At 41.8% G+C, this 14670-nt stretch overlaps 1 protein-coding gene across 3 annotated transcripts in view; it reads left to right on the forward strand.

Annotated features, from left to right (window-relative positions):
- Window positions 1-14670, forward strand: part of LOC144755103 (prominin-1-A-like) — a 499448-nt gene that overhangs the window by 461288 nt on the left and 23490 nt on the right. For all 3 annotated transcript variants that reach the window (XR_013594841.1, XR_013594842.1, XM_078643612.1), the window contains exons 19-21: window positions 5168-5221; window positions 11917-11997; window positions 13488-13556. Coding sequence is in view for 1 of the 3 variants with exons in the window: in XM_078643612.1 (XP_078499738.1) it covers window positions 5168-5221; window positions 11917-11997; window positions 13488-13556 (204 nt within the window). In the remaining 2 variants the exon portion in view is untranslated. The remainder of the gene's footprint in view (window positions 1-5167; window positions 5222-11916; window positions 11998-13487; window positions 13557-14670) is intronic.

Here is a 14670-nt window from a genome sequence, read left to right on the forward strand (position 1 = left end):
CTGATTCACATTACATCAAGGAATGAGAACTAGGCAAAAGGTCAAACATCATATAGTTCCCTTGAACCAGATATCAAGCTGACAGCTCTTGTCTGTGTACCAAGAAGTGGTGGAAGGGAAGGTTGTGCACACACGGTCACCTACTTTATGGCCCTGGGACCAACGTAGTGTCTGTTCAGAGCAGAGCAGATTACACTGGGTGATGTTTATCTTCTGCGAACAAACTGTGTTGAAAGCTCTTCCCATCCATCAAACACAGTGAATAACCATTGCACTGATTGGCTCTTGTCCTTGTACAGCGGTTCGGATCCAGTTCAATGACCAACTCCAAGCAGTCGCTTGAGATCACGGTTCTCTAATACTTGCTTCACTGACATAAATTATCCTATCGATCAAGCTTCGCTTAGAGAGTCAGAAGTGATGCTGTTGCTTTCAAACATTGAACCTGGTCCTTTGATGATAATCAAAGAATAAAAGTTCATATAGTCGAACCCACATACATACAACGAGTAGTTTGATTATAGCACAGTAGGAAAACCATTGGATTCCCCATGGTACAACGTTCCTTTCCCATGGAACTGTGGTTATGAATTATTTCTGTCAAAATGTGCATATGGGGGAAATTCAATTGGAGTAACCTGTAGTATTGGTAGAACCATATTTTAGTTTTGAAAGTTTGAATAAAGTCTTAAAACCATCCTACAAGTTACATCTGTTTCTGTCAGGGCAATTGTAGTGAATGACAGGATGGATCGACAAGCTTTTTTGAGAAACATGTAAACACCTTTGCATTTTCCTGTTTTCTTCACAAATATGTCATGCAAAGAACTTCACTTTAGCAGGTCATCCATGTAAAAGCAGCCTCTCCAATGATGACAGACCCCCTGAAATGTCAATGCTCTTATCTGTGGGACTTTCTTTTTTTTTCTCATTCATACTCTCATGACACACATGGTAGCATTACAGAATTTCTGAAAGAAACTGAGATATGCATGCTATAGGTCTTCTTGGAACTTTATGAAAAGTGAGATTCCGCAATATAGCCCTGCAGTATCAACCACACATTGTCTCTGTAGACGTATTCCACCACTGTGTATTTGGTATTCCTATAATGCTTAAGGGCTTGGTAAAATACTTAGTCTCAATGCTGTATGCTAGATAACCTTAAAAGTATTAGGGAATGATTCAGAGTTGGTGGAATAAAAGAGCTACTGTAAGTATGTGTTTTGCCTACCCCAAATATTTGCAGTTCATTCGACTCATTTAGAAGTTAGGGATTGGCACGTTTCTGACAGCAGAGCCGCAGTAGGCTCTGTCATTGGATATCCTTTGACTGGCAACCTATCTTCCATGTGGCCAACATCAACAATATGTCACAAGGCCTGCCCTGTGAAGAGTGGGCCTTCTAACACAGATTTGTCCTGTTCAAGTCCACCATGAGAGGCATGTTAAAACCAGGCAGAAACAATCTTCTGGAGAAAACTCACTGCAAAACTGGGTCATTTATTGTTTTTTATTTGTCTTGCCGAAAGAAATTCAAACTTTAGGCTTAGTGTTGGATATTAAAAAAAGTTGAGCATGCATCATTAATTTGCCAACTGTGATCCCACCACAGCAGCGGGAGCACTTTTGGCAAAATGATCTTGCCAAGCTGGCGGTGATCTCTAATTAGCAGGCAGTCCTTGCAGCAGTGGGGCCTCGGCAACCTGGTCAGGCTGGCTAACACATCACCTGGAATCATTCAACCTTTTGTTCAGTAACTTTCTTCTGCTTCTGATGCACTCCAGACTGCCACTGGTCTAAATCCGGGCCGGCTACAGACATATGTCACCAGGGTCAAGACAGGGCTGGACATCGAGACAGAAGCAGCCTTTTCGAAGAGTCATGGAAAACAAATGGAGCCAAAGACTGAATTTTATACATCGTTTTCTGATTATATCTGCTATTAACCATAGGTTTGACGTACCATTCTGAAGAGAAACTCATGCAAAATTCCCATCCTTCACAGCCCCAATGGATTTATTCATTCAAAGCAGCAATCTGTTTACGTCTCTATAAGAAAATTGTGTGATGTTTTATCAACTTGCTTTCAGGGCTGGAAGGGTCAGCCCATTCCAATGGGCTTTACTTTTGTCCTGTTTGCACAATAGAACCTTGCTCATGAATGCCTAAACCCTATAAAAATCTATCTACCTAGACAGCGTGTCCCACTATGGGATCGATTTATTGTGACTTCCTGTGCCACGATCCTAAACCTTTGATCTTATAACACCAGAAACTGCTTCTGAAGAGGGGATCTAGGGTCATCCAAGGAGCTACCAGTACCCACTGGGTATGTCGATGTGGTTTAATCCTGCCTAGTGGCAGTCTTGGGAGTTATATGTATATACTTTCCCGATTATTGGAATAATACTAATCCTAATAGTAAGAACTTTCAGGGTCCAGAAAGATTCTTAATTTGAGGTGCAACAAGAGCAGATTGCAGCTGGCCTCATGCACATCTTGTGGACAGAGAACGATTGACGACTTCCAAAAGGGACGGCAGGCTAGCTCTAGGAGACTTCTTCATAAACACACTAGTCACTGTTCTTGGGAAGAAACCATTGCCTCCTGCAAAGCTGTGGAAATATTACTACCTTAATAGTGTTGCAGATGATACTGGCCGTCTGATGTCAAAATAACAACTACTGTGATGATTAATGCGCCCTGGCAGCTTTAGAAATACCTAGTTCCTATATAACTCAAAAAATGTCCCATTTTTGTTAAAAGAAAGGTTCTGTGCCTTAGTCCGTGCCTATTTCTTTGTACTATACTACACAATGTGTTAAAGGTACATTTACAAACAGTGCCAGGTGTTTTCTGACACTGTCGTAACATAATGCCATATAACTCATCTTTAAGGTCTTGACTTCAAAGGTTCAACCCTGTCCAAATTGCTTTGAAACAAAACTTGTGTCCGAGTCATTAACATGGCCCGGAATTAACAACTTTGGGGCATATGTAGGTAATTTCCATTTTGCGTTTCCCAAATAGCGATTTTTAAGGAATTGCTATTTGAGAATAGCAAAATGGAATGTAGGTAAAAATTCGCATTTTTTTGCGAATCTCTAACATTCCTTAATTGCGATTAGCAAATTGCGAATCACAATTAAGGAATGAGTATCCCATTCATTCCTATGGGCTAAGAGGCCCATAGGAATGAATGGGGATACATTCTCAAATGCGATTTCCTATGAGAAAATCGCAATCTGAGAATCGCAATTCTAAGGGTGCCAGGGTGTCCAAAGGACACCTGTTGCACCCCTGGAATGTGCCTCTAAGTACATATGGCGCACATACATGCCCTAAGGGCATGTCTGTGCACCACATGGCATTTTGAATTTTTAAAAAAAATGCATTTTGAAAGGGAATCGCAAAATACCATCTACTTGGAGTAGGTGGTATTTTGCGATTCCTTAAGCCAAAATTGCATTTTAAAATTCACTCCTACATAGCATTTAAGGAATCGCAAAATTGCGATTCCTTAAATGCTTGAGCAAAATAAGGAATCTCAATTTTTGCGATTCCTTATTTTGCTAATGTGCACCTACATACCAAAGAACCGTTGGCAATTCGCAAACGCCGAAATTCACCGAATTTCGACGTGAATTTCGGCGTTTGCGAATCGCAAACGCCTACCTACATATGCCCCTTTATGCCGAACTAAAATGACATTGTATGCAGAAAGAGCGCTACTGCACCGGTCTCTTCGACTCCCAGCAGCGTGACCCCCTTCTGGAAATGACCACTCTACTGGAGAAGGCTTTCTCCTAGAGTTTTGCAGTTTGATTTGCAGTGCCAGATGCAGTTGAACTCTGCTTGCACTGCTGTATGTCCCCTTGTGCTTTAGCTTAGCGGCAGAGCATGTGAGGCAACAACAGGCATTTTAGTCACAGACTCCTGTGGACTTCGTGATAGGACAGTCCAAGCCATAGCCTCCTAAATCTCCTTACAACTGTACAATATGAACTGAATGAAAAACCACCTGCACCTGGGTCTTAAAAAAAAAGGTCTCCCATGCTGCTTGTGGTTTGCACATTCCATGAAGCTGACAACACACGGGCCTCCTAATCAGTGTGTTTCACCAAAATTAGGACACATCTCAGCCTGATGTTGGTCAGAAATTGGCAAGTGAAGAGATAACCATACATTTTGACAAGTTCAAAGCATGAGTGTTCATGGGTTATATGCCTATACCAATAGTGACATAGACAATTTAATATGGCTGTCCCACAGATCATTTTAGACCAACATCTTTCAACAAGCTCCACCTGACTTACATTGAAAAGATGAAAACTAGTTCCTTTATTCAGTGGCTGTCTCAATGGATTACTCACCATCAACATTCTTCCTCACGGAAGTGAACCTGATCACCTGATCCCTGTGGGTGGACATATTTCATAGAGAAGGGAGCCTGGGTCTGATGGTGTCACATAGAAGCATATGCTGGGGAGGGTATGGCCAACACTGATTTCTTCCATATTTTGAAGGGTTAGAGGATTTACTAATAGGATTGCAGCTCAGAAGGTGTTAACTCTTAGACATAACTACACATAATGGAACTCGTTTTGGAACTTGTTACGTTTTAGTCAGACCAATAAAAAAAAAGAAAGAAGGCGTGGAACAAAAGCAGAAAAAAGAGCCAAAGAACGCGTCCAGTCATGATATTGTTGAGGTCCCTCATTAATACTAGCATATATCATCATCACTAGCATATATTTTAGAACAGGACTATTGTAAATCTGCATACCAAGCATGTAATGTCATCCTGTCCTTCTCCTATCATTGATGTGTGTCTGATATAACCTGACCCAGCTTCTCTGGACTTTGGGATGAACCATGATGAAGGGGGTCAGTACAGTTTCTTTTATTCTCAGCCACACTCCCCCCCCCACAGTAGCTGCAAGCAACATTTGAAGAAAGAGATGTTGAGAGTGTGAAGCAGGAACTATGTGTGGGAGAGGGCAGTAGAAAGTGAGAAGCAGGCTGAAGCATCAGAAGAGTAGAGGACTGGAAGGAAAATGACAGTGCTGCAGAGTGGGCAGGCCTTTGACTGATTTCAGATAAAATCACCGGTGGGGGCTCTTCAATGTGACATTCATCCTTATTTTTAATTCTTATTTTGCAGCCAGTCATGAAGAAAGCTATCACAGACCTTCAAGCAACAACAAGGCAAATACCAGTAAGCACATACGTCCTTGTTTTATTTGAAAAACTGACATCAATATTTGCAATGTGAGGTTCTTATAAGGGTGGTGGTAGCTCTGTGTTACTACACAGAGTAACATTTCCGGTCCTGGGGTTTCATTTAACAAACCAGAACTTTTGCACTTAGATGAGGTCTCTTGAAACAAATGGAGATCCTCGAGTGCTAATAATGATTTGTTGAAGAAAAGCCCTGTCAGAACCTCGTTAAGAAGGCCACGGGGCAGGCAGGAGCTACTGGGGTCAATTGTGGGGTTTCATGCCTTTTACTCCTGATATACCGGGGCCCGATATACTATGGATCCTGAGCAACTGAGGAAAGTAACTCCTTCAGCTCTTGACTCTCAGTGGTGGCACGAGTCGAGCTGTCCAAGGCTTCTTGGGGTCAAGGTAGATACAGGGGATGAACATAGGCTCACAACTCAAAATACATTCAATAGCAAAAATAAATGATTGTCCAGTCAAATACTTTCTTTTATGATAAAAGTAGTATTTATATACAAACCAAAGTGAAATGCGGCATACAGAACAATACACACGGCCCACTGAGGTCAGGTCTCTAGTGTTTAATGGCAGCCCTCTGAGTCCCTTTATCCTCCCACTAGCGATAGTGATTATTCCCCATTCACTGTAGGCGACATTAAGGTTAGGCCCCATTAGCAGTCTGAGTCACAGGAATCATACTACGATTCTTGTTAGAAAAGCAAAAGTGTTCCAGTGCCAAAGTGCTATCTGGTGGACAAGTTCCTTCGCGGCCTTTCGTCCCATAACTTATTCTTAGCAGCACCAACGTGGATTGTCCGACCGAAGTCTCTGAGAGCATCTCTTTTGCTGGTGTGACAGCTGCAGCAAAGTTCATGGCTCACTTCATGGTGACCCTCCTCTGGTAGATGGGAGTTGCCGACTTAAACATGCACACGGGCAATGACTCTATCGGTGCAGCAGCTGCCTCCTCACACCATCCTACTGGGATTCACTTACCAGGATACCCCTACCCCTTCCTCCCTCCAGCTCTCCTCTTCTTCAAAGGGCTCACTGGTCTGGGCAAACAGGCAATCACTGGTGCTCTGGGGGCTGGTAGTCTTGGAGTCTCTGAGTAATGTTCCTCACCCAGCTGGGAGACTGGCAGACCTTTGCTTCCAGCCCTGGTCCCAAGCAGAAGTCTTGCAGAGCTGCCCCTCCTCACACATTCCGTCTGGCTGCTTGACAGCTAATAATTTTGTGAGCCTCAAGCTCCCCTTCTTATATTCCATTTCCAGGCATCAAATTTGATGTGAAGTTTATGTTGGGGGTCTGCTTCCTTTTGTAGTGCCCTATCTCTTCTATGTCCTGCCCTTCCTCCAGAAAGCAGTTTGTCACAGGAGGAGAGAATCCAAACACAGACCATGGAAGTGACTATAGGTTCACACTTGGATGTCAGCCACAGTCATGTGTGTATCAACTGGTTACCCTGGGGCCTCAGCCCTATTCGTTATGATTTTCTTATCCATCACATCTCCTTCCTAAGATGTGCCCAGGCCCCTTTCCAGTGACCTCTCACAGTGAAGGAGCACCTTTTGAAGTGCTCTTCTTCGTACAATGTGTGTCCCACCCAGCTCACAAGAATGCAGCAATCCCCAGATCTGTCTGATGGAATTCCTCTACCTCTCATACTCCTCCAGTCAGCCGAGTGTTTCCCAAAATGGAACTGAGAATCTTCCATGTAGTGTACCATTTACAGGCTCACATACACCCAGCACCTTACACACACCACACAGCACTACATACTAAGTCAATGTATGCCATTGGTGAGTTAAGCACACAGCAGCGCAACTTTACATAAGTGAGCCTGTAGGCCTTACCACAGTGCCACGGGTAAAAATGCCTGTTAACTTCTACTGATCACTACATGATATGCTGCCACCATCACGCTTGTGCTGCTTAACTCCTGGCAAAAGCAGTGTCCTTTCACAACTAAAAAAGGAGTTCCTTTGGCCCCCTCCTGGTCCAAAAAGACAACAGTCCATGAGACAGGCCTCTGTCCTGGTCCACATGCATGATCTGTGTTTGCCCATGACACCAAAAAAAGCACCAGCAATCCAGACATCATTGCAGTTGGGGCACTCAGGGGTGGGGTACACGTCCATCCCCATGTGAGGGACTTTTTCTCCCAACTTGCAACGGTGTGATCCCAATGACATGGAGTCACTTGACATACGGTCAGCTTAAGAGTCCATGGTTGTGATTCAATGTCTGCCATCTGTACGTGATAGAGTATTTTGCTAGGAGCTTTCTTTTGCTCAGTTGTTATGCAATGCTTATACTCTCCTAACACATTGACATCACACATGCCATTGAATGGATGCCACAGGGAGAATTGCTTGATATATGCAGAATGTACCAGTAGAATCATTAGATAATGAGCTGCCTTGGTGCTCAATTACCTGTTGCTCAGCAGTGTGGAGTCTGTCGCCCGTCTTACTGATAATGATGCATAGTGATTTGAAATGGCAAAATCAAACGGTGTCATTAAATAGCCTTGCCTACCCGTCAATTATACACACAATCAACAGCATGCACATCACCCCTTTCTCAAAGTATTGTTCCTTTCTTGGGCAAAATCCAGATAACAGAACAGATTCTAACTGTTCAACTTTTTCTAGTTCCCTCCTGTACGTATGGATCCTAAATACCTTCTATTGCTCTACCAAAGCAAACAGAGACTCATTCCCGACCACATGAAAGGACTTTCTTGGTGTGGACAGTTATGGATTGGTTCTTTTTCCCTTTGTCACTTTTTGCTGTCTTTCTCTTCCTCGTTCTTTCCCTTGTTTGTGTTTTTTTCTCTCTGTTGCTCTAGATCAATGTATGTTGAGGACAAATAAGTGCTGGTCCTCAAAGATAAGTGCCAGAGGACCCTACTGCAACCACCAGCTGAAATTAGGCACCAGATTCTGGGTGTGTGTTTTTAAGGGTGGCATAGCAGTTAATGTAATTGGGTGTTAAATTTGTTGGCTTAATAAAGTGGGTCCATAATTGGTAAGTATTTCCAGATAGTGCGTGGGGAGACAGTTGAACTACACGTGGACTCAGGGAGGTAGCATACTGTTACTGATGTTAATTCTACCTTGACTGCTGGCATTCTTGCTTTTTATTCATAATACACCTTTTATAGCAGATTCAAATATCCTTGAGTAGCTACTGGAATTATACACTCTCCCGGTGCCTCATTTTCAAAGGTATTTGAGCACCTATTTAAAACATAAGTATTTACATGGACAAAACCCATTCCTGGTTCATTATTGCACAAATGGAGTAATGTTCTCTCTCATATTTGTTCACAAAGAAATCTTACTACTGGAGTGGAATTTCCTTGTGATCAAATATACTGTGAGGGTTGTGGGGTTGTGGGTGTTCTAGGGTGTGTTAGCCTGTACAAGTTGGTGAATATCAAAAGATGATTAGTAACTATCACGTTGTTGCATGTGATTTCCCAACAGTTTTGTACAAAGTTACGAAAACCCTGGCTTTGCAACTTCAGAAATTCACAAAGTTGGAAAGTTTTAAAAATCAAAAACAAATTTGGTGAAAACAGAGGAGTGTGCTGCAGTGGAAATGTCTGCCTGTATTTTGCTTAAGAGATGCCACAATCTATCTTTTTTCCTGCTGTCAGCAGTCCAAGGGAACTTGAGTAGCAATGAAAGACCCAGGTGATACAGCCAAGTGGTGATTATTGTGTTTTCTGAATGCCACTGAGATGACATCCAGTTAACACAATTCTCTGCAGCTAGATGTCCTGTCCATTGTAGGCTGGATGGCCAGCTGAAAGGAATGGGTCAGTCAAAGTGAAGCTATTCTGGCCTCATGCGAATTCAGGGACGTTCACACTTCTTTGCAAAGTGCGGAGTTCCCCAAATTCACCAGACGTATTGGGCATACCTCATCACTTTGCAGAACCCTACTGCCTACACTCTATAAACTCACAGATTTACTGCCATCACTTGCAGCAGTAATGAAAGTGTATTCTGGCTGAGAATAGAGAGGGACTACCCTCCCAATTGCAGATTATAACTCTGCCATTCATTCAACTGAAATGTTTTAGACAGATTTCCTTGTTCATAACTGCTAGACATGTCAGCCTTTGGGTGGTCTTCTCCCAGTCTTTTTGCATTCGCGTTTTGCTAAATCTTTTTGTTGGCCTTAGGACTCTGAGCACTTTACCACTGCTAATCAGTGCTAAAGTGCATATGCTTCTTCCCTAAACATGTGTGTAATGGGTGTATATCTTATTGACCTATTTAATTTACTTGTAAGTCCCTTGTAAGGTAGTATACCATATACCCAAGGCCCAAAGGTTAAATGATACTAGTGGGCTGGAGCACTGATTGTGCCACCCACAGAAATAGCCTCTCAACTCAGGCCTACCAAATGCAGTGCCTGTGTGTGCAGTTTACTGCCACTTCGACTTGGCATTTAAAACTATTTGCCAAGCCTGAAACTCCCCTTTTATTACATATATGTCACCCCTAAGGTAGGCCTAAGGTAGCGCTAAGGGCAGGATGCTATATAAGTGAAATATAGGACATGTACTTTTGTGTGTTGCATGTCCTTGTAGTGACAAAACGCCTATTTCATTTTTCACTACCATAAGGCCTACTCCTCACATAGGTTAGCATTGGAAATTCCTTAATACATATTTAAGCTGTAATTCCTGATCAGAGAGGAGTGGCTTTTTCATGTTTCATATGGTTGGAATGGTACTGATACATCCTACTTGCTGGTGAGGTTGGATTTAACATTACTGTTTTAGAAATGTCACTTTTAGGAAGTAGACATTTCTCTGCACTTACTGCTCTGTGTGTCTGACAGCCTGTCTCCAATACATGTCTGGTGTGTGTAACAGTTACACTTTGTGCATTCCCTCTAGACAGCCACAGCACAGGAACAATATGTGTGTCTGAGTACCCAGCTACATATATCAGCATTCTAGTGGGCTTGTCTGGGCAGGATTGAAGGTAGGGGCTACCACTTCACTTGAATATGTAGTGTGCTGTCCTGACAAAAAGGGCTGATTTACCCCCTGCCCCCTATGGATCGCCTGGCAACCAGGACTGGGCTGAAACCTGAACATGTGCACTTCTGAGAGCTTCTTTGAAGTCACCCCCACATCAAAGGCACTTTCGGTTAAAAGTACTGGGTCTCTGAATCCCTAAATCAGACACTTCTGGATCTTGAACAGAACCTCTGTCAGAAGGACTGCTGTGCTGCTTGAAGGACTCATCTTTGGACTGTAGACTTGGGAGGCCTGCTTCTCTCTTGCGTTAACCTGCTGCTCTCTGACTCGGCTGAAAGGCAGCTGGACTCTGCCTTCACTCCAAGTGATCACCAAGGGCTTGATGGCTTGTCTCTTGTTGCTTGAGACTCCGGGAAATCAAATTCTCTATCCATGCTCCTGTGCCTGGCTCAGTGGTATTAACCCAGATACTTACAACGCGGATTTCGATGCATCTCCTGTCTGTGTATAACAGAACCTGAACATCCACCTGGTTGTAGGAGTAAAATTGAAGCATTGCATCAGAACCAGTGCTTTGCCTCCAGATATCAACACATCAAACAGCGTATTGCAGCAGCAAGAGCTTTGTGAGAATGAAAAATCCCCTAGACTGTGTGGCAGAATTAGGCACACCGCTTGACGCCTCTCGACTCTGGCATTCATCATTGGAACTGACACATTTGCCTTGACTATGTGGAGAAAATAGACGCATTTTGTTGCTTGCTACCAGGGAAGGTACTGCTTGGGTCCTGTAGCCAGCCTGCACTTTCACGTGGTCAGGCATGACCCAAAGTAACCTTTTAGCACTACTTGCTTCCAAGCCCTTTACTGCATTTATTCTTTTAAAATTCTAAAACTCAAATTCTATCTATTGCATTTTTGTCTTTTCAATCTTGTATTGTTTCTGATATATAAACGTATCTTTATAAACCTGTGTCAAGTCTTTCTGTGGTGTATTCATTGTGTTACTGTGTGTGTGTTGCACAAATACTTTACATATTGCCTCTTTAGATAAGCCTGACTGCTCTGTGCCAAGCAACCAGAGGGTGAGCACAGTTATCTTTTAGTGTGTATCTAACTTACCTCGATGAGGATTGTGGCTTCTGCTTCGTCAGGGTGTATACCTTTGCCAACCAGAATCCCAGTTTCTAACAATAACTAATGTTATTTTTGATCTGAGAAGACAGCCATATGTGACAGTTTTTCATGTTTTTCTGGCAGACAGGCATGCTGCTTACTACTTTTAAGGTAAAGAGGAGTATATGAGACATAGGAGCCAAGGGTACCAAGGAGACTGCATCATAGACACAGGAACTGAAATAACATGACTTTTACAGTTTGTGATAACCCAAACCATATAATTTATAGAAAGAAATGCTTACACAAAAGCTTCCATTTGGACTTGGGTATCCAAGATACCATGCTGATAACATCAAATATAGAGCTAAACACAATACAATTGGCTGTGTAAAAAATAGGGAAGGATGAGGTGTAGCACTTTGATGAGAAGCACAATTTTGAATCGATTTTGGGAACTTTCATCAAATTTGTATTGTTTCCTTTAAAGTATTTATAAGCTCTTTTAGGTGAAAGGTACAACTTTATTGAGCATCTCTTTGTATTTCCTTCTTTGTCCAAAGGGATCTGTGTCCAGTACTCTCAGTACAGTTAATAGTACTCAGATCTTCATCGACACCCAGGCTGCCCAGGTCATCTCACGTGTAAGTAGAGAGCCTGCAAGGCTATGACTTCCTGTTCATGTTTTTTGGCGCATTTCGTTCTGTGATAAAGTGAGTTGCTACATTTTCACCATGTGAGTTTTTTGTGACAACTCACCATGGTATGTTCCATTTGCAATGTAACAATTCCAGGTAAACCAACGAGTAACAAGAAGATGCATTACTACCAGATATATGAAACTGCTATTATGGTTTAATTGCACACTGTTCACAATTTCTTCAAAATAACACACCCCTTCCTCCCCTTTGCTTCACATGCAAGCCATGGTATTTGGACACAGGAGGTCCATTTTTAACTGAAATGGATTATCCAGTTCACAGTTTTGTAATTACATATTCCACTACTCAAAATGCGGTGTTAGGAGCCCGGACAACTACTGTATTCATGTCTTAGCATAATCCTCTGATTAATGTGAACAATCCCCTTCTTAGATCATCTGTTGAGGAAGCAAGGAAGAGCGTTGTGTGATTCAATGCGCATTCCTCCTCTATACTCGCCTATTTGCTTGTTCATTTATGCACTTTTTCAAGGACTACAACTCATTTTACTTCACATGCACTATTCTCTTATTACAAACACTGCTCTATGCCTCGGTTGTCATGGTCAAAGTCTGTGTTGCCACAAAGGCGGGCCACAATGCTAGAATTCAGGACCTTTGTTCTTCCATGACGTAGTAGTGGCTCGTTGGTCCTTTCGGGTAGAAAGGTTGCCTGTTGAGTTTGACCATTATTCCTTGTGCATTCTTAAATAAGCACATATATAAGTTAATAGACACAGTGGCTGCAATATAACGTAGTTGAGTAATGTTGTTTTTATTTCAGTTATTTTTTGTAAAATTTTTTGGGAAACTATTTTAAACCAGACACTAACTACAAGTGCTTCTCAGAAATTATGTAATTAGCAGGTTATTTGTTCTTCTTTCCACTGCCAGTCAGTTATTTATCAGGGGTTCACATCCCATGACTTTTTGGAACATCAATACTATTGACCCAATTCATGGGAACCTGAAGCCAAAAAAGAGATCAGATAAAGTGGTTTGTTATATCTTAACAGCATGCATGTGAAATCTAAATTGGTAATGTAAGTCCTTTCCTAGGTTACTGAGGCCACTTAATGGGAATAGTTTTTACAGAAACGTATGTGCCTTTAGAAAAGGTCTATCATAAAAACTCATTTTAAATCTTCTAATTTCTAATGCTAAATCTTTTAACTGAAATAAACATTTAGAATATAAAGAGGCCCAAGTAAAATTAATTAATCAATGACAATTTTCTTATCAGTAAAATTAAAGTTAGCTAAAATGGGACATGGAAGAGTGATAAGGAGAGAGCTCTCCGCTGCAGCACCTCAAGGGAATTTGCTTACAGAGTTCTCCTCCATGATCCCACCATTTAGGCACACCCTAGGCCAACATGGCTGTTAAAATCAGCTGTGCTTGACCACTAACACTATTTCTTCTTTTCTCCCTTAGGAGAGTCGTATATTCATGGACACCATCATGGGCTACTTTAATTCTTATATTCGTTGGGCCAATACTACGGTAAGTAATGACATCATCCATAATCATGTGATTTAGAAAGGAATTGCAGACCTTCAATTGGTCATACCATGTACTCATTATTCTTATACTTTTTAAGTAATATATCTGCCATAACGTCTCTTTGGAAAACATCTCGCTTTAATGCACAATGGTTTCATAAGCAAATTCGTAGATTATTTGGTGGTTCTACACAAAGGGTAAAGAAAGAAAAAGCAGTGGCTGATATTTATTTTCAGGTTCAAAACGCATTGTTTTAGCCGCAGTGTACTTTCCCAACTGTACCAAATAGGAGAGGTTGTTTTCTGCCTACCTCCATAATGGTCTCCAGTAAGTATCATAGCCATGGTTTATTTTCGGGCTACTAAAATTGGGGTACTTAGTCTTATTCAGTGATGCCCTTGCAGGTAACGGAAGAACTCTAGGACTTGGTCACTTTGGAAATTTAGAGGGATATTAGAAACCCTATTATAACCAGAATCATATCTTTAACAATTTAAAATAATGTGCAGAAAAATTAGAATATTTGTGTTCCATCGTTCAAATAAAGTCCATTAACAGCGGGTCCTCTCTAATGGAGTGTTAACATTTGAACAATGGTATGTGTGTCTAGAACATTTTAAAGTACTTCTAGAATTTCACAAAACTAGCTCATGTTATGATAAACAGGTGTAAGGAGTTTGCATTACTCCCCACTCCCAAATAATTTTACTAAGAAGAGCATTTTAATAGAAGCTGCAATGTTTTGTCAAAGCATTATCTTGTTGGCATCCTCTGACATTATCGGTGACAGATGGGTCACTAGTTTGTCATATCTCCAGTGTCTCAGAGGTGAAATGGTTGAGTTCTTTTTTTGACAATCTTTCTCACATTGTTCAGTTGCAGATTCTTTCATCCACTCCTGTGGATCTGAATTGTGGGGGCCCACAGGCCTGCCCATTTCCCGGTATGTTTTGCTTTTCATGCCACTCTTTGCTCACTCTCATTCCAATAATTTGCTTTGTGGTGTCCATCCTATGCAGATGATACTCAAGGTCTGCTAAAGAATGAGGGGATCTTGGCACAAAATAAACTGCCAATGGATCAACAGGGAGCAGTGGAAACCTGAACGACACAA

This window comes from Lissotriton helveticus, chromosome 5_1 (genome assembly GCF_964261635.1).
Source record: "Lissotriton helveticus chromosome 5_1, aLisHel1.1, whole genome shotgun sequence".
NCBI lineage: Eukaryota > Metazoa > Chordata > Amphibia > Caudata > Salamandridae > Lissotriton > Lissotriton helveticus.